This window comes from Mizuhopecten yessoensis, unplaced genomic scaffold (assembly GCF_002113885.1).
Source record: "Mizuhopecten yessoensis strain PY_sf001 unplaced genomic scaffold, ASM211388v2 scaffold3349, whole genome shotgun sequence".
NCBI classification, from domain to species: Eukaryota; Metazoa; Mollusca; class Bivalvia; order Pectinida; family Pectinidae; genus Mizuhopecten; species Mizuhopecten yessoensis.
The window spans coordinates 39,764-60,664 of record NW_018405000.1 but is presented as its reverse complement, the minus strand read 5'-3'; the positions used below and the strand labels follow the sequence as shown (position 1 = coordinate 60,664).

General features: G+C 36.8%; 1 protein-coding gene across 1 annotated transcript in view; it reads right to left on the bottom strand.

Moving 5' to 3' along the window:
• Positions 1-304: 304 nt before the first annotated feature.
• The window catches only part of LOC110447413, a 26,188-nt gene continuing 5,591 nt past the window's right edge, over positions 305-20,901 (bottom strand). The window contains exons 7-18 of the mRNA XM_021493082.1: positions 15,963-16,049; positions 14,968-15,090; positions 7,828-7,950; positions 6,982-7,050; positions 6,290-6,423; positions 6,032-6,118; positions 5,743-5,832; positions 5,136-5,261; positions 2,728-2,926; positions 1,346-1,431; positions 927-997; positions 305-605 (exon numbers count right to left, since the gene is read on the bottom strand). Coding sequence (XP_021348757.1) covers positions 467-605; positions 927-997; positions 1,346-1,431; positions 2,728-2,926; positions 5,136-5,261; positions 5,743-5,832; positions 6,032-6,118; positions 6,290-6,423; positions 6,982-7,050; positions 7,828-7,950; positions 14,968-15,090; positions 15,963-16,049 — 1,334 coding nt within the window. The 3' untranslated portion in view covers positions 305-466. The remainder of the gene's footprint in view (positions 606-926; positions 998-1,345; positions 1,432-2,727; positions 2,927-5,135; positions 5,262-5,742; positions 5,833-6,031; positions 6,119-6,289; positions 6,424-6,981; positions 7,051-7,827; positions 7,951-14,967; positions 15,091-15,962; positions 16,050-20,901) is intronic.

Genomic DNA, 20,901 nt, shown 5'->3' with positions numbered 1-20,901 from the left:
CATTATCATTATTGGATAGCAATTTGATGATATGAACAGATTAACCCTGACTAACCCCCAGGGGCTGATGGGTGGGGCCAAAAAGGGTCAAATTTACTGAAATTTCAAAAATCTTCTGCTCAAGACCCAGATATGGTAGAATCAAATACTCTTCATAGATGGAGGGTCTTCAGGTGACTGACAGAACCACTATTTGTACATAGTACATATACTACCCAGATCTTTCACACTACTTTTGCATTACATGTAGTTCAAGTTACCTTTGTTACAAAGTGATTTCTTTTTCATTTGGCAACATCGTTAACATCATTTGTTACATTACTTAGGTGACCGTTAAGGCCCATGGGCCTCTTGTTTTTATAATGGAGGATTTTGAACCTTTTGTCTTTTATACATTTTATTATAAAAGAAATATTTCTTTTTTATCCTGTCCAGTACATGCACATTTTTGATATAAAAGACGCGTTTATTTTCTCTGGTTGAGACGATTCATGTCTTCAATAGACATTTCCTTCCGAGCGTCCTTGCCCTTGCCTGCAATAGTACCCTCTCTCCTTTTGGGTGGAAAAATGGAGGCTGAAGTTACACTGGGTTCTCGTTGGTTACTAAAATCAATAATATGTCTACTTTAAAAAAATACCTTAAACATATATACTGTAGAATCGTCGACAAATCTAGTCAATGTATTAGAACAATACTGCATACAGTATAGACAGCAATATCAAATTTTTCCCTTTAACAAAATATTTCAATAAATTAATACAAGATATTGTAATTTCCTTTGCATGAACTCGTAAAACGTATATGAAAAACACGAAACCGAATTCTTTTTTACACATTGGAAACAACAAGCATAACCAGTTATGTCATACTTGTAACTGAAAAGGCAATAACATAAACTTATTTAATGATATAACATTTCTTACATCAGTTCCACGTCAAAGCGTCCATTAGCTCCAAAGTTATATCTCTCTACTGTCTTGTTAGGCCATCGCACCTGTAGCACAGGCCAAACGTAAGAAAGAAGAATAAGATATACATATTAGATAATATGACGTCATTTGTCCGACAACTGTTACTGCATATAGGCCAAATGTACATATTGATGAATGTCAGACCTGTCAAAAAGACTAGATGTGTCAATGTAGAATGGGGCAGACATCCTTATTCAAATGACGTCATTTGAACAAAGTTTTGAAACTGCGTTTTCAAAAGAGGATTTAATGATCCCAATTGATGATATGTTTTAAAAATTCGTGAAATGTTTTATCAATTGGATTTTTGATTGGCTTGATGACCTTTAATTAAAACTTCACAGAAAATAGTTGACGTATTATTAACTTACATGGACAGTCTTTGCAGGATCTGCTCGGCATACAATACCCACTGTCCCCTCACCACCGTCCTGATCTCCAAATGTCCATTCTTTACCTTACCATCAGATAAAAGGTACAGAATCATAAACACAATAAGGTAAGCCCCAATCCAAAAATTAGGTAGTAATTGTACTGCACTGTTGATCGAAACTAATCTGATACATTGTTAACATGACAAACAAAAAATAGAATGTCTGTCTAAATTCATCCCTATTTGTAACATGTCCTAGTTAATATACATTGAAATAACACTGGCTCTTTTCTTTTAATAGAGACCTTTAAGCTAATATCAAGAACCAACATATGGATGATTTAACGTGGCTGTATCCACCCCTAACCGCCATCCCCCCTTCTGTTTCAACAGTAATTTGGATTTCCACCGATTTTCCCTTTAGCATCACTGACGTGTCCTAGAAGGACGAACTAACTGCATGGGCAGTGTAATTCATGTGGACAAACTGTATTCAGTTATATACCATTCACAGTCATTTGAAATGAACAATTCGAAATGAAGAGGGAATTGAAATTTCATTTACCAAACATGGTTGGTGATGTGCTTTAAAACATAATAACCAATGAGTGTGGTGTTGAGAAGTGAAGTATGAGATCACGCGATGACGTGCATAGGTTCATAGGCTTATTTTGTTAAATTAACTTTTTGATTTTTGTTTATATTAAGTGTAATTATAAAAAGAATGCCCATTTTTTCCATAAATATTTGTTTCATGTAATGAAAATCAAGTGATGCTATAATGTTCTAAGTATTGTTGCTTGGAGTATAGGTTTACAAAATAGTGCGATATTTTTAGTTTAATTAATTATGTTTTCGTTAATAAGTTGGTTGCATTTAGATTTATAAATGGTTTAAATAGCTTTTTGATTAATTTTTAACATTTTTTAATCGGTAAATTCTGCCACATGCGCATTACCTAAAAGTTCTGTGTGTTTGTCCAAGTTCACAAGAGAGACGAACATTGTTGTAAAATAAATAAATAGTATTTCTTCTTTTTGCTATAATGTACAACAGTTCAGGTTGACTATCCCCTGAAACTTCTTGAATACACTTTATACGGTTATATACAGCATTGTACTCTAGTTTGAACGTATATCGCACACTTATGAATGATACAGATCAAGTCCATTGAAGCGTAAACATAGTCAGTTTAACCTTCCGAAAAACGCATGCTATAGAGCAACCGTAGCTGCAATATTTAGAGATATAGATAAAACAATCATTCTTTATCTGACATATAACTTATGCTATCAATGATTATCTACCAATCTGTGATCAACCTTCAGTTTTTTGGAAGGAAAAACCTTCTAGATTACTACAGATCAAACCCGAACTTACCATCGGAATCATGGCCAACAACCGTCCCGGGTCCTTCGTAATCCTGGTTACCCAAGTTCCAGTTTGGACCGCGTCGGACACGTGTTCCGATGCACGGCATGTTCGTGTTTACCTCTTCCATGACGTCGCCTTTGTCACCTGTGTCCTTTCGTTGGACCTCAGACTTGGAAAACTTTAATGCTAGAGTTAGAATGTCCATCTGATACAAAAGAAACCAAGAGCGATATAGTTTAACTGTGATACTAAATGGAACTCAAAATCGATGAAACTAGATCAGAATTTAAACAAAGAAAATATTTACACGGAGTAACTCTAAATGGAGAATAAGACTAGGTGTTCACAAGGATGAGCGTTTTCTGGACCCTCTACAACACCCGACTTGTGAATCTAGATTTTATATAAGTGATGTCATGCCCGAAATTGATAAACCGTAGAAGTGACAACGAAACTTCAACGCAAAACAACGAGCGTAATAAAAAGCAAACGACCGTTTTATCTCAAATCGAAATAGATTATTTCCTAATGGAATGATGATTGTGACCAATTAAAATCGCCAACAGTCTTCATTAACCTGCATCTCTCGACATATTGTGTTAACATTCGTCCGACATCCACCCCTGAGGGTCGGAAATCGAGAAAATAATACACCTGCTGTTACCCACTGCATGTATCGTAAGAAGCGACTAATGATGCAACCCCCTGCAGAATTGGGGATTTGATCTTGTGCCCTCTACTTTAAACAAAAAAGCGACCAAAATAAATCTGCTGCACCAATTATAATAGTTGGGATCTTTATATTTCTCTTTACGTCTATCTACCTTTTATTTCCTTGCTTGGCAATACCTCACTTTTGGCTTACATGTTGAACAAGGCGAGGAAGGTTAAGGGTTCTCTCCCCAGGCCGGGACATACCAAAGTTCTTAAAAATGGTAGTTGTTATTCCCTACTTAACGTTCAGTATTAGGGGGAATGGCAACAACTGGTTCAAACGTTGTCAGTATAATGTGACCGGGCGGAATGGTTTAATTGGTGCCTTCGGCATGGTATTTCAGTGAGGTAGCACTATAAATTCGGCATCAGGTCCGCACTATCACAAGGAGGCAATTACACCAATATACCATGTCTCCAGTATACATACACGCATGCATGCTTCCAAAACACACACGAAGACACGTCCTTAAATGACCTTAGCTGTTAAGCGGACGTTAAACAAAATAAAACCATACCAAACCAAATCGTCCGACATCGGTCGATATTTTTCACGGAAAAAGTGACATTAAGATGAAGTCCTTTGATACCGAATCATTTTATAACACTGTGTGAAGGCACGCGGTTAATATCAACAACTGCAGAATATCAAAGTCGAAAAATTGAAATAGCCTTGCTACTCGTACAGCTTAATGTTAAACCGTCCCTGTTTGTGTGATTGTACATTAAGATCGAGGAGAGCGGCTGAGTCAAGTTTAGGAAGGTATGCATGATGGACATTGTGAATGAGTTTCTTGTTATTTTAAAACAACAGACCATCGATATATCTGAAAGTGAAGTTAAAGAACGTGGCAAAACCAAGTCAGCAAGGAAAGGGGTCTAGTTCGTTCCGATCAATCTGCCTGAAAATCTTATCACTAAATGCAACCACACGCAATCAGGAACTTGATAATTCCCACGATATCATACTCATGCAGTTCTATCTTGGCTTTTGTCTCGTTTATTACTAAATATGATCGAAACCATATATTTTGTTACGATGTTCGCCTTTCTTTGGAAAAAAACCCCCTCTCTTGACAGGATAACGAAGTTATTTCTTCTTTTTGATATAAGGTATGGACATGTATAACAGTGAAGATTTGAATATTCTGACAGGAAATAAACCACTTTTGAAAAAAGAATAGTCAGGATTGAGCAAAAGATCTTTTGGGTTCATCTGTCCCTTAACTCGCGACTGTCATCCTGATTTAATGGCACTAAGAATAGAAGAAACAAGATTAGATAATGGCTTGGTTGGGTAACTAGCAGAGCCACCAATAAAACACTGTTTAGAAGGATTTTTGGTAAAATTTCGAAATCCAGCACAAACGACACAAGTTCGGAAGGATTGTAGAACAGAAGCATGATTAGATACAATTTCGTCAACCAGTATCCTGACATTCACATTCTTATTGATGGTAGGAGTCTCTTGATACATTGCACCCTTCATAAAATATAACTAATTATAAAGTTATATAGTTATATTTAATTTTTTTTTTTATATCTAATTATATAATTTTCCCAGAATGTCATTTAAGATAACGGAAGCACAAATTTAAAACAAAATCAATAACAAATTCGATCATCTTTTTATATAGATAATAACGGATATAACCATAAGGAGGTGAGTATTGATTCATACATGATAAATAAGTTATTACTTTGGTTTGGTCGAAGGTAGGCTCTCCAGGTAGGCTCTCCACACCGATCATGGACCTAAGGAAAGGCTCGCGATCTACTTCCTCTCCCAGATCCCTACACATGCACACGGAGCTTGCGGCTATGCTCTACAGTCACAAAATTGAAACACATAATTCAATTAATCACCATTCGATCATATACAAACAATTAACCACCTATTTTTTAAATAATCAAATCAGATTTGCTTAGGCTATTGCGGTACAATACATGTTTTTCTTCAAAAATGAACAACATTGTACCTATCTAACTAACAAACTACGCATGTAAAATAAATAATTGTAAATATTTTATGTCTATACAGAGTGTCATCATGAATTGGCATCATAAACCCACACAAAAAACATTTAACGTGATATACAAGTGCCTTTGGTCGGGAATGTAGTATGAATTTAAAAGGAGCCAAAAATGAGATTAATTATATTAACATATGATCAAAAGACACATTAAAATGAAAACATTTGTTTATTAAAAGTTTTTTTCTAACGACTTGCATGTAGTCTTCGATACTAGCGAGCCAATCAAAGGCGTGTTTTAGGAAAACTATTGAATTCATTTTTCATGACTTACCTGTTGTTGTGCGAACTGTACAAGTCGGTTAAGCTCATTTCTTTGAATGATGTGCCCGCCAGATGTTCTCGCCACTTGTGCCAGAGTTTCCTATGGAAATGAAGAAAATATCGATGGCTTTTCAACTAAACGACAAAAATCGTCAAGGAAATTGTTTTTAATGTACAACTGAATTTAATAGAAATGTACAACAATACATTATGAAACAAAGAACACGCTTGGGTGACATTTATGGTATATTACAGCATTCGAAAGCAGGCAAGATAAGTCTGACTTTACCATCACTCACCTCCGTGTAATCTCCAACCGGAACTGAATAAACAGTATTTCCATGTGACTTAACCAGATGACCTGCGTTGACCATAGAGTTATTCACCTGCAAATAGAAAGTACAAAACAATCCTGTGGGTTCTGTATTTTTTCTTATGTGAATAGTTTTGTTAGCTTTATTTTACGTATCATTTATCAGCAAAACAAAGCAAAAAAGCTTAATTTTCTTTTTTAGGTCCTGCATACATTATCATGTTATACATGTAGTCGAACTCACCAATAACTTAGCCTTTGCGTTGTTGGGGTCGACAGTGTCGCCCATCAGATGCCAGTAATCGGGTGTGCCCTTGCCATCAGATATCAGTATGATCCTGCTCCCAATGGAGATTCCGTTCATCGTGACGTCTTTGTCTGTTATATAGTGAACAAGGCAAAGTGTTGTCGGGTAAAAATACTCCTTTACAGGTTTAAGAGTATATTGCTAATGTTTTTAATAAATGGAAATAAGGATCAGTTTGATGCTGCTCCCAACAGGGATTCCGTTCATCCTGACCGTTTTGCCTGTTTTAAAGTGAACAAAGCGTTATTGATAAACTGTATTCTCACCGGTTAAAGTCCAACATGGAAATTAATCGCCAGAGTTAAATTCATTGACGCCAGACAATAAAGAGAGCTGCTGACTTGGAGAGAGTTACACCGAAAGCAAAATTAAGATCCGCAAGGAAACCCGCGAAAACAACCGTGGACCACCTCCCCCTCCACATGATGGCAATTTTTTTATGGAAATCGTTCAATAATTATAACAGGTATCATGTGGAAACATGCGACCACTAAAACACCAGTAATCTGTTATAACATCATGTAATGTGCGCATATCTTTACCACTTTCGACGGAAATGGTGATATATTATTATAAAAATATTTAAAGTATTCTTTAAACATCAATGTCGATCCCAGCTTAATACTTACAAATACATGCTGCACTTGCCATTATTATTCCCCCGAACATCGGACTAGGTCCTTCTGCCTTTAGTGTTACTGTTAAATATAAACCAAAGTAAATCATACAGTTGCTTCCGTCAGACAATTTGTTTTCTTTATCAGTAACCGTTATGCTTTATTCATATTGTTGTTTTTCACGAGAAGAAAATACAAGAGAAAACAATGAAGGTATTAAAACAAAACCGCACTAAGAACATTCTATTTGTTACACATTTTTTTCCATTATGCATTCTTCACTTGGCGCTCAAGAATGGTCAATGGGTTGTCCGGCGACTTCAGTTGGTGGATTAGATGTGGTAACTTGATATGTAACTATACTCATATATCAACTTTCACTTTATCTATTATCTGTGAATCTAAATATAATTTCCGCTTCAAGTGATACTTCAGATAATTTCAATTCGCTAAAAGGACAATTGTAGAATAAGAGTTTTTTTGTGAGTTTGACTGATTGTTCGCGAAATAATGAAACATGTGATCGTATTCCTGACCACTTCACACGATTTTATTTACAAAGAGGGTATTCATGGTTTCTTCATGAGTGACGAGTACATTTTATAAGTAATTGAATATATTATTATTAACGATAACTTTGAACGAGTAATAAAACATGAAAAATAATAATAATAATCTCATGTGATGTTTTGTCACAATCGACAATACCAACTGTTTGTATTTTTTCATTGTAAACTATATATTAGTAAAAACGAAATAAAAGTTACACAGTATTTATGGCATTCTACGATATGATTACTGTACATACTATCAGTGATTTATGGTAGCGATTAGATATATTCCACGATTGGTACTCACGTAACACCTCCTTCACCTTGTCATATTGGTTGGTTATATGGAGAAGGACACCAGTCTGCTTTCCGAAAGTGGACACCCCAATGTTCTCTGTTATACCAAGGAGTAGGGAGACTTTTCGAATCCCTAGTAAACAGGTCATTGCAAGACAATAAAATAAAGTAAATTAAAAGTTTATGTCATTGTATTGTGCTTGTATAATGATAATAGGCATGCTAATTTTGTTTCATAATAAATTTGCGCTATGATATACCATAGGCGAATTGAGTAAGTCACAATTTTGTTGTTACATTCGGTTTACATGTAGATAATCAATGTATTGAAAAGCTAACTTAAAGTACGGTACATATACATATATGTAGATGTACGGAAAGGATATATCATGAGTTGGTGTTTGATAAGCCAGTGAAATATTTCACTGACTGATCCATCACCAAAACGAGTTTTTTTATATTACAGAAAAACTTAACACAATGTATAATGGTAATTTTGATGAACAGTACAAACATACCCAAAATATATGTTAAAGGTCATTTGTTAATGCAGGCATATTCCAACTGGAAGATGATTTGTTTATCACTCAAATTACCTATTAGATGCTGCAAGATTCAGTTACTGATGCACGTTCATTTTTTTATTCAGGGGTCCAACTGCATTTGAAATATTGGAATAAGGAAAACATTATTTAGATTGAGAAAATACTAATCTAATTATCGGTAATTCATGCTAGGATTTGAAGCGTTTCTAAACAACAGGATTTTTTATTTTTTATTTTTTATTTTTTTTATCATGTCTTGGCCAAGAAGTTGCTCAATCGTTTCCTTAAGCATTACATTTAATGCTTCCTACTCTTTTTAACTGTTTGCATGCTATCCACGCTTGATGTTTTGGGGTGCTGGCCCTGTTCAACCGTTAGCATTGTTTAAGTACACAACTGCTGGATAAGAAGCGGCCTATTCATATATACAATTGGTAACCGTTGGATACATAAAAAGACCACTACTTATCCAATGGCCATTGAGGAGTATGCAATACAACCTATATCAATGTAGTGCCACGTGATCAGTTCATGATCGTACTTTTATGGTCATTTTACTAAGAAAAGTCAAATATATCCTGTCAGTTGATAATTGTATCCAATAAAATACTGGTGTGAATTATAAGGGAAATATACAATATTTCTCATCACATACGACATAGCAGGGACGTATATACTGTATATACTATATACTGTCACTGGATAGAGTGAGCCCCGTCATTGTGAACATGTAGTATAATTAAAGAGATAATAACAATTTGTTTCTAATTCAAATTTCCGTCAGATGATCAAATTTCATTTAGAATGGCACAATCTCATAATTGTAATGATTCTGAACAGATAATACTTAGGCTTGGCTGATTGTAATGTTTCTACAATAACTGTCCGAAGTTGGTACGAAATTGTAGGATTCTTAATCAAACCTAAAATTAGTGAATATTTTCAACAGATAGAGATACATAGAGGATATTTAACTTCAGTAATAACAAATACTAGTGCGCAGCCCGAGTGAAAATATCAAAATAATAGCTACACGAGTGAAATATATTTGTTATTACTGAAGACACCGTTAAGTTTTATATTTATTACATTTTTTGTGTGTTCCGACCAGTCAGTGTTGTTTTAACAACATTTACGGTAAATGCCCCCCCCCCCCCCCCGCTTCGAGGACTGGTTACTGTAACATTATTTTTTCCTGCGCACAAAAAATAGTTCCTTACCCACTAAATAAGGAAATATACTAAGAAAAAATATAGGTTACCAATGATTATTTAATTCAATATATAAATCAAGAACACTACTCTTGAAGTGTTTAACAATACACAAACAAAAGTTAAGCGTTTGTCTTGATATATTGCTGCGCGCATAAGTTGGTGACAAAAACAACGATCAATGGCGGTCTCTTTGAAAAGGAACGAGGAGAGATTGCTGCCTTTTTTTGCGTTTTTTGAGGAATGTGGAATGTGGCGACGACTTCCTTTGTCATGGTAAGTTTTTGTTCATTCGCTGTCGCTTTTTGGAAGCAACCGGATCCTTTTAAATCGCCTTTCCTCGATAGCAGGTAAATTTGCCATCTAAAAGTCATCGTAATTCTACAGTCTGAAAAACCACATTTTAGAAGAGGTACAAAACAATCCATACCTAGGTCTCCAGATATCAAACGACCTCCAATGAAGTACTCATATAAGCAACATCGCGAGGAAAGCGAGCTCAACTTTTTGAGAATAAACTAAACCCTTTCGCTGCCACAGTGAAAGCCCTGATTTTCTGTCAGGCCAAGATTTCAGCGTGGTTTTGAAATGTCCTATCATGACGTCGTTGTACTATGACGTCAACAATTTATGCGTAGACCCAAATACGTTTTCTCCGGAAACGTCATGGAAAAATACATTGAATTACTTCATATTCAAACGATCATATACAACTATTACGATCACCTTGAATCACATACTATACCTCTATGGCAAGCGTAAATAAGTATCTATCACTTTATATAATTACATGTAATTCAGCAGTTAGTGCGCATGTTGCTATACCGGCCGATATTAAGGTATATAGTAGAAACTTGCAGATGTGGAATTTTATACCTTTAGTGTATGACAACGAATAAGAATGTGTGTACAATCTGTTGTACGCAATCATATATGATGCTTTTTATTTCCTGCAATTTCGAAATCCAAGCGTTACCCGCTCAGTACAAAATCGAGGGCGAAAGTCTTTGAATGCGAAGACATATTTTCAAAAGAGTTGTGGTATTGTTCAGTTGAACGTACACATAGAACCGGTGAGTCATTTTCTCTATTTAGTTCATGTATTCGTCTTCTAATCACAGACTGATACTCTTGGTATCGCTAACAATTCTAATATAAAGCCTAATTAATTTGTTGGGATGGGGTGGTGGTTGGGGCGGCACATTTTGTTAACATTATAGATACTGATATGACGTATATAAAACAAAATGTGTAACGCCATTCGAATATTTCAGTCGACATTAACTATTTCACAGTGTTTTTATTGACGGCTTCAAGTTCATAATACAAAAACGTATTCTCACTGATTCTTGCTCGCCGAGGCACGTATGTCTTCGTCAAACTAGGTCGTTAATTAGTAACTGTTTGAAGCGACTTAAAGAACCACAGCTCCTTTAAAATTGGAAGGATGTTAACAGAACTTGGCGTACGCTAGCGGAATTTTACGTACGTGTCATGACGAGTATTGGTGCAAAGGTCGGCAAACAGCACATCTCTAGATTCGATTCTATATATATTTGAATCCGAACGCGCCCTTTGTTACGTTACTAATTATGCACTGGAAACTTTTTCCAGTCTGACTATAGACTTGGTCAATCATTTCTGCGAAGTGAACGAGACATACCTTATGGAACTTTTATGAGAAAAAATAGAGATGAAATATAAGGGGAAAAAAATGAAACAGGGTCCGAACGGACCTCAAAACCCCTTATACTATTGATCTAGCCAACTTATAGAAGTTTAGTTAGTTTGAAAATTGATACCAGATAATGTGTATAAGGGATTAGACACCTTGTTCGTGCCATGTGTCCACTTGCCGTATCCAACTTCATATCTCCGAGGAATTGAAAGTTCAAATACATCGCTTACAGCACGAAAGTCCGCGAATGGTTTCTAATATACTGACACCGTTGCTCCGAATTTTCACAGAAAGTCCAAGAGAAATAGATAAATAAATAAAAAGTACCCATAGTCTATCACTTGACACCGAAACAGAAAGTAGAGTGGAGATCAAATTAGAATATTCAACTGCGTGAAATGCAGGAAACGGTACACGCAGTGTATACTTTGGTGTCGTGATTTTGTTCTTTTTCCTTTATTATATGGACGGGTATTTCAAAACACGGGGAAAGCATGTCATCTTTTTTAAAATACGAGCTTCAATATCAGATTCTCAGCTTTCCATTGGTATACGATATGTGCGTCTGCGATGCCGATATGATGTTTTTAACAATGATTGAAATTTGAACATAAATCGCCTCACAGAACAAATAGTTTCCAGATCGTCTCATGTCACATGCTTTGATGACGTCATTGACAATGCCGATCGTGACGTCAAAATTCGTTAAAAGCCGATCGGCCCAGATCGGCCATGCGGCAGTCAACGTAAAAATCAGATCGGCCCAAATCGGCCCTGTGGCAGTCTAAGGGTTAAAACACTGCCCAAAAGAGTGTAAGAAAACAGCATATAACGGTTATATCCCTTGCTAGATCAATTCTGGACTATGGCAGTATTATTTGGGACCCTCATCTAAAATCAGACATTGAAAAACTAGAGAGAATACAAAGTAGAGCAGCTCGCCTAATTACAGGGAACTACAAAAGTCGGGATGAAGAATGTGTCACAGAAATGCTACAACACCCAAAACTACCAACCTTACAAAACAGAAGGACATCACAGTGGCTAGTATTCATGTACAAAGTAGTTGAGGGGATAATACCAGCCCTACCCCCAGATCAGATAATCCAGCACTCTGGAAGGACGCGATAAACAAACACAAAGCGTTATGAGAACTATGAAACATCAGCAACATTAAACCGGAACATTGTCAACAACTAAAGGCCTTTAATCATCCAAGGATACAAACAGGAAGCATACACGAACTCCTTCTTCATCAAAACACCGCTTGAGTGGAACCAACTGGATGATACAGTAGTGTGCGCAGAAAGCGTAGAGGGATTAAGATCAGCCCTTTCAAAAACACCCAAGATAAGGAACATATTCTCTCTCTCCCGTCGTGTCATGCCATTATTGGTAACGACGACGTATACAATGGCGGTGGTGCTCGAGCTCCGTCTCGGAGACAGATGAGGGTTGGTTGATCATAACATGAGAACTTGTCGTGCTCATCTGACTTCCATGGAAGTGAAAATTAACAGAGCCATGAAATGTTGTGTTACCACCAAACAGAGTTGCAGGATTTATATTTTTATGTGGAGATGGGTCCTTTCCAAGTGATGAATTTGATGAAACAGCTGATCGAGGTGTTTGCATGGGAGGCGCGATGGGGGCGTAGTGACTGTAACTGTGATTCAACTCGGGACGGCCCGACAATATGTTGTACATTTCATGGTTTTGCGCTGCATTTATTTTACTGTAGTTATTTAAACTGTTCACATTCTTGTGTCCGGTGATTTGCACAATTTGATTAGGGGGAACTCCTGAATCGCTGAGCTTCTGTACTAGGTGTTTCCTCACACTAAAAATAAACAAAACAGATTTTTACTGATATTTTCAAGGCATTTAAAGGCAATATTTACTGAAGAGCATATTTTGACACATTGTGGGGGATATTGATCTTTCTGATCATGCATACTGTACAGAAGACACAAACTTATTTCAGGTCTAGACTTCTAGTGGACTAGCTTTTAGTAAAACATTGACAGTGTTCTGACATATATAGTAAATACCTGTAATTAGGTTAGACGTCTTCCTGTGTTAAGCCCAGCCTTTTCAGTCGATCCTTTCATGATGCCGTACATTTTGTTTATGTCCATCATGGCACACTTTTTGTACCATCTACTGGTGTAAAGATCTGTTATTTATAATTAAAAACAAAACAAACTTCAATTTGTATGTTTAATTTCCTTAGAAACATATATACATGCTTCCCATTTTTTGTTTTATATTTAAGAAAATGCACAAAATATTTTATCGCACTTACATTTTGTGTTGTGCAAAACATGTAAGTCGACCTACATGGAGACTATGAACAGTTTTTTTTATTGCATTTGGTACCGTATAATAATTTCATCAATATAACTAAATTAAGCATAGTTCTATTGTTCATTTTTCATATTAATAAATTTTCATGGTAATATTGAGTTAATTTTAAATAGCAAGTTGCCTAATTTTCATACAGTTGTACTTATCAAGGTTGGCGTCATAATTTATTCCTAAGAAGAAAGGGGCGTCTGGAGAATTGTATAATCCAACTGGATCACGATGTGGATCCTCTGGGATGGCATAGGCTCTCGGCTTTACTTTACTCACATCTCGAGGATTCAGTCCAGTTCTTGTTTTTGTTTGTCTTTCTTGCGTATAGATAATGTATTCTTTTCTCTTTTCCAGATCCGTTTTGAGTTCTATATCTCCCCATCGAAGATCATAGGTCTCATTCTCTGGTCGCATGCCGAAGTGGCTCCCGCAAACAAGCCACAGTGAATGTACCATACATTGCTCTTGTACAGCTCGTCCTAGTCTACATCGGTCATCTCATCTGCTGCCCAAGGTTTGTTGCCTTTCCTTAGACCTTTAATTTATATAAGTTGCTTCTGTTTTAACTAAAATAACTTCTCTACATTTTGAAAATTGGAAGTCATTCACAATAGACACCGGGTATAATTTTTGTTTCATGTATCGGTCAATGCTACTCAGAAATGACCTCAGACTGGTTGGCTAAAAATCATCTCCATTCTTTTTCTTTACTGAGAGCAGGAAACTTCCAATTAAGTTGTTTAACTCTATCGGAGGGATTCCTTCCGGTAGACGGTGCTCTCCTTATTCCCATAAGTATTGTTTGAACACAGCCATATCCTGTTCAGTCTTTTTCTCTGTGTTTGCATTTTGTTGGTTTTCCAAAAAGGTATTGACATCATCTAATGAAACTTGTTGAAAACGACGACTATTGTCTTTTGGGGGGCAGTATGCTGTTCCAGAATTTTAAAGTTGGTGTAATCTTCATCTTAGCCAAACAAATTCATTAATATTTCCATATTTCCACCAGAATCCATGTTGTTATGTTTCAGATTGTTCCAGGTCCTGTGTGTACTCTAGCAGACGACAGTAAACATAGGGAAGACTTCGAAAAGGAAGATAACTCGTCAAAATTTCATGGAAGGGAGATAATTCAGACTAATAAAATAGTTCCACTGATAAGTATACCTGTGTCTGTTCTGTGTTTTGATTGGTCAATACCAAAAAGTGATATTTTCACAGTGTGAAAAATATCACTTGCTATTTTCACAGTGTGAAAAATATCAGTTATATCAAGTTGATAGAATCCGATATTTCACTGGCAAAAATGTAATAAATATGGGTATGGCGTTTTTAAAACTAATTAATTGTATACCTACCATCAACAAACTTAATTGCTAGTGAAATCATCTCCCGGAATGCTGCACCTTCCATACTCCCTGAAGTATCTAAGCACAAGACCGTGACAGGTCCGACTCCCCGTCGTAGTTCGTCTGTTTGCCCTATTAAACAGGTTTGTAGTTTTCGTAAGGTTTTGATATGGTACACATGCAGGGCTTTTTATAAATTCTTCATCTGATAGGATGGTCTTATCGTATATTTTTGTATGTGCCATCACATTCTTGTGTTCCTTAACTATGACAACACATTCTTGCGTTCCTTAACTATGACAACACATACTTGTGATCTATAACTATGACAACACTTTATTGTGTTCTATAACTATGACAACACATTCTTGTGTTATTTAACTATGACAACACATACTTGTGTTTTATATCTTTGACAACACATACTTGTGTTTTATAACTATGACAATATATTCTTGTGTTATTTAACTATGACAACACATTCTTGTGTTATTTAATTATGACAACACATACTTGTGTTTTATAACTATGACAACACATACTTGTGTTTTATAACTATGATAACACATTCTTGTGTTATTTAATTATGACAACACATACTTGTGTTTTATAACTATGACAATATATTCTTGTGTTATTTAACTATGACAACACATTCTTGTGTTTTATAACTGTGACAACACATTTTTATGTTCTTTAACTATGGCAACACATTTTTATGTTCTTTAACTATGGCAACACATTCTTTTGTTCTTTAACTATGACAACACTTTCTTTTAAAGACATTTGCCCTTTTCAAGTTTTCTCCGCAAGTCGAGGTTGAGAAATCGTTGTAGCGTAGTCTAGAAAAGGCACAATCAACATTTCTAAGTTTTTGTGAATCATGTATGTTGTTTTCGTTAGATTAATTTCAATGATAGACTAATATGTCATCCATTTATCAACCGTAACCGCTACCATGTACCTGAACATTAACTGTAAACTGATATGTATACTAACGTTACCTTTTAATGCTTCTCTCTTTGCTTTTCTGTTCAACTCATTCATATAAGCCGATACTTCCATGTTGTCCTTCATCGAAATTGCCATGGCTGGAGTGATAAAGATTAAATCTTTGAATGATAGTGTTTATATCGGACCTATGCTAAACAAATATTATGATAAACAAACGTCAGAGTGCGTCTACAAAGTTTCACGTGGAAAATGGAGAAGCCGCTACTTCATACATTGACCGTGCTGAATGCTTCAATATCATCACCAAAGTGTCAGTTCATACATGTTTCTTATGTAAAAATGGGAAATAACAAAGCTCAAAACAAACCATCAATTCATTGATCAAAATGACCAATCAGCGCTAGCTTGTCCCGATCTTAGTCAGAACAAGTATCGGCCCTGGTCTGTCTTAGTATCAATCAGCAGGTACAAACGGATGTAACCACTGGTACTAAAACAAGAGGATAAGGCAAGTCTCATTTGTTATTATGGTATAACCTGGTTGTATAAAACTATATGAGGTATAGCAACATAATTAAACTTAACTTATCCTGTTATATCCGGCGCAATATAAAATTAACAATGTGTGCTGGAGGTAGGGTATGTTGGCGTAATTGCCTCCTTGTGATAGCGCGGATCTGACGCCGACTCAGCAGTGCTACCTTAAATACTGAAACATCATGCCGAAGGCATCCAGCATTCCACCCGGGTCACAATATGAAGACAACGGATTGATAGGGTGTTATCATTGCCCTAATAGGTACACCACACTTATTATCCAGTAATATCCGGCGAGATATGCAATGAACCCTGTGATGTACAGTACAACGACATAAGTACACCATACTTATTATCCTGTAATATCCGGCGATATATGTAACGAACAATGTGAGGTACAGCAACATAGGTACACCACACTAATTATCCGGTAATATCCGGGGGGATATGTACTGAAACCTGTGAGGTACAATGGCATAGGTACACCACACTTATAATCCTGCAATATCTGGCGAGGTATGTAATGAACTCTGTGAGGTACACCAACATAGGTACACCACACTAATTATCCGGTAATATCTGGTGAGATATGCACTGAAACCTGTGACGTACAATGGCATAAGTACACCACACTTATTATCCGGTAATATCCGGCGATATACGTAATGAACCCTGTGAGGTACAACGACATTTGTACACCACACTTATTATCCTGCAATATCTGGCGAGATATGTACTGAAACTTGTGAGGTACAATGGCATAAGTACACCACACTTATTATCCTGTAATATCCGGCGATAAACGTAATGACCAATGTGAGGTATAACGGCATAAGTAGACCACACTTATTATCCTGTAATATCCGGTGATATATGTAATGAGCCCTGTGATGTACAACGACATAAGTACACCACACTTATTATCCGGTAATATCCGGCGATATATGTAATGAAACCTGTGAGGTACAATGGCATAAGTACACCACACTTAGTATCCGGTAATATCCGGCGATATATGTAATGGACCCTGTGATGTACAACGGACATAAGTACACCACACTTAGTATCCGGTAATATCCGGCGATATATGTAAAGAACCCTGTGATGTACAGTACAACGACATAAGTACAGCATACTTATTATCCTGTAATATCCGGCGATATATGTAATAAAAAATGTGATGTACAACGACAAAAGTACAGCACACTTATTATCCGGTAATATCCGGCGATATATATAATGAACCCTGTGATGTACAGTACAACGACATAAGTACACCATATTTATTATCCTGTTATATCCGGCGATATATGTAATGAACAATGTGAGGTACAGCAACATAGGTACACCACACTAATTATCCGGTAACATCCGGCGGGATATGTACTGAAACCCGTGAGGTACAATAGCATAAGTACACCACACTTATTATCCTGCAATATCTGGCGAGATATGTAATGAACCCTGTGAGGAACAACCACATAGGTACACCACACTTATTATCCGGTAATATCCGGCGATATATGTAATGAACAATTTGAGGTACACCAACATAGGTACACCACACTAATTATCCGGTAATATCTGGCGAAATATGTACTGAAACTTGTGAGGTACAATGGCATAAGTACAAAAACCACACGTATTATCCGGTAATATCCGGCGATATATGTAATGAGCCCTGTGATGTACAACGACATCTGTACACCACACTTATTATCCTGTAATATCCGGCGATATATGTAATGAGCCCTGTGAGGTACAACGACATCGGTACACCACACTTATTATCCGGTAATATCTGGCGAGATATGCACTGAAACCTGTGACGTACAACGACATAAGTACACCATAATTAGTATCCGGTAATATCCGGCGATATACGTAATGAACCCTGTGAGGTATACCGACATCGGTACACCACATTAATTATTCGGTAATATCTGGCGAGATATGTACTGAAACTTGTGAGGTACAAAGGCATAAATACACCACAGGTATTATCCGGTAATATCCGGCGATATATGTAATGAACCCTGTGATGTACCACGACATAAGTACACCACACTTAGTATCCGGTAATATCCGGCGATTATATGTAGTAATATCCGGCGATATATGTAATGAACCCTGTGATGAACAGTACAACGACATAAGTACACCATACTTATTATCCTGTAATATCCGGCGATATATGTAACGAACAATGTGAGGTACAGCAACATAGGTACACCTTATTAATTATTCGGTAATATCCGGCGGGATATGTACTGAAAACCGTGAGGTACAATTGCATTAGTACAACACACTTATTATCCTGCAATATCTGGCGAGATATGTACTGAAACTTGTGAGGTACAATGGCATAAGTACACCACACTTAGTATCCGGTAATATCCGGCGATTATATGTAGTAATATCCGGCGATATATGTAATGAACCCTGTGATGAACAGTACAACGACATAAGTACACCATACTTATTATCCTGTAATATCCGGCGATATATGTAATGAGCCCTGTGATGTACAACGACATCTGTACACCACACTTATTATCCTGTAATATCCGGCGATATATGTAACGAACAATGTGAGGTACAGCAACATAGGTTCACCACATTAATTATTCGGTAATATCCGCGGGGATATGTACTGAAACCCGTGAGGTACAATGGCATAATGCACCACACTTATTATCCTGTGATGTACAACGACATAAGTACACCACACTTAATATCCGGTAATATCCGGCGATGATATGTAATGGACCCTGTGATGTACAACGACATAAGTACACCACCCTCAGTATCCGGTAATATCCGGCGATTATATGTAGTAATATCCGGCGATATATGTAATGAACCCTGTGATGTACAACACACCACAGGTATTATCCGGTAATATCCGGCGATATACGTAATGAACCCTGTGAGGTACAACGACATCGGTACACCACACTTATTATCCGGTAATATCGGGCGATATATGTAATGAACAATTTGAGGTACACCAACATAGGTACACCACACTAATTATCCGGTAATATCCGGCGGGATATGTACTGAAACCCGTGAGGTAAAATGGCATAAGTATGTAATGAGCCCTGTGAGGTACAACGACATCGGTACACCACACTTATTATCCGGTAATATCCGGCGATATACGTAATATATGTAATGAACCCTGTGATGTACAACACACCACAGGTATTATCCGGTAATATCCGGCAATATATGTAATGAACCCTGTGATGTACAACACACCACAGGTATTATCCGGTAATATCCGGCAATATATGTAATGAACCCTGTGATGTACAACGTCATAAGTACACCACACTTAATATCCGGTAATATCCGGCGATTATATGTAATGAACGAGATATGTACTGAAACTTGTGAGGTACAATGGCATAAGTACAAAAACCACACGTATTATCCGGTAATATCCGGCGATATATGCAATGAACAATTTGAGGTACACCAACATAGGTACACCACACTAATTATCCGGTAATATCCGGCGGGATATGTACTGAAACCCGTGAGGTAAAATGGCATAAGTACACCACACTTATTATCCGGTAATATCCGGCGATATATGTAATGAACAATGTGAGGTACAGCAACATAGGTTCACCACATTAATTATTCGGTAATATCCGGGGGGATATGTACTGAAACCCGTGAGGTACAATGGCATAATGCACCACACTTATTATCCTGCAATATCTGGCGAGATATGTAATGAACCCTGTGAGGTACAACGACATAGGTACACCACACGTATTATCCGGTAATATCCGGCGATATATGTAATGAACAATGTGAGGTACACCAACATAGGTACACCACACTAATTATCCGGTAATATCTGGCGAGATATGCACTGAAACTTGTGAGGTACAATGGCATAAGTACACCACACTTATTATCCGGTAATATCCGGCGATATATGTAATGAACAATGTGAGGTACAGCAACATAGGTACACCACACTAATTATCCGGTAATATCTGGTGAGATATTACAACGACATAAGTACACCATATTTATCATCCTGTAATATCCGGCGATATATGTAATGAACAATGTGAGGTACAACGACATAAGTACACCACACTTAGTATCCGGTAATATCCGGCGATTATATGTAATGAACCCTGTGATGTACAACGACATAATTACACCACACTTAGTATCCGGTAATATCCGGCGATATATATAATGAACCCTGTGATGTACAGTACAACGACATAAGTACAGCATACTTATTATCCTGTAATATCCGGCGATATATGTAATAAAAAAATGTGATGTACAACGACAAAAGTACACCATACTCATTATCCGGTTATATCCGGCGATATATGTAATGAACAATGTGAGGTACAGCAACATAGGTACACCACACTAATTATCCGGTAATATCCGGCGGGATATGTACTGAAA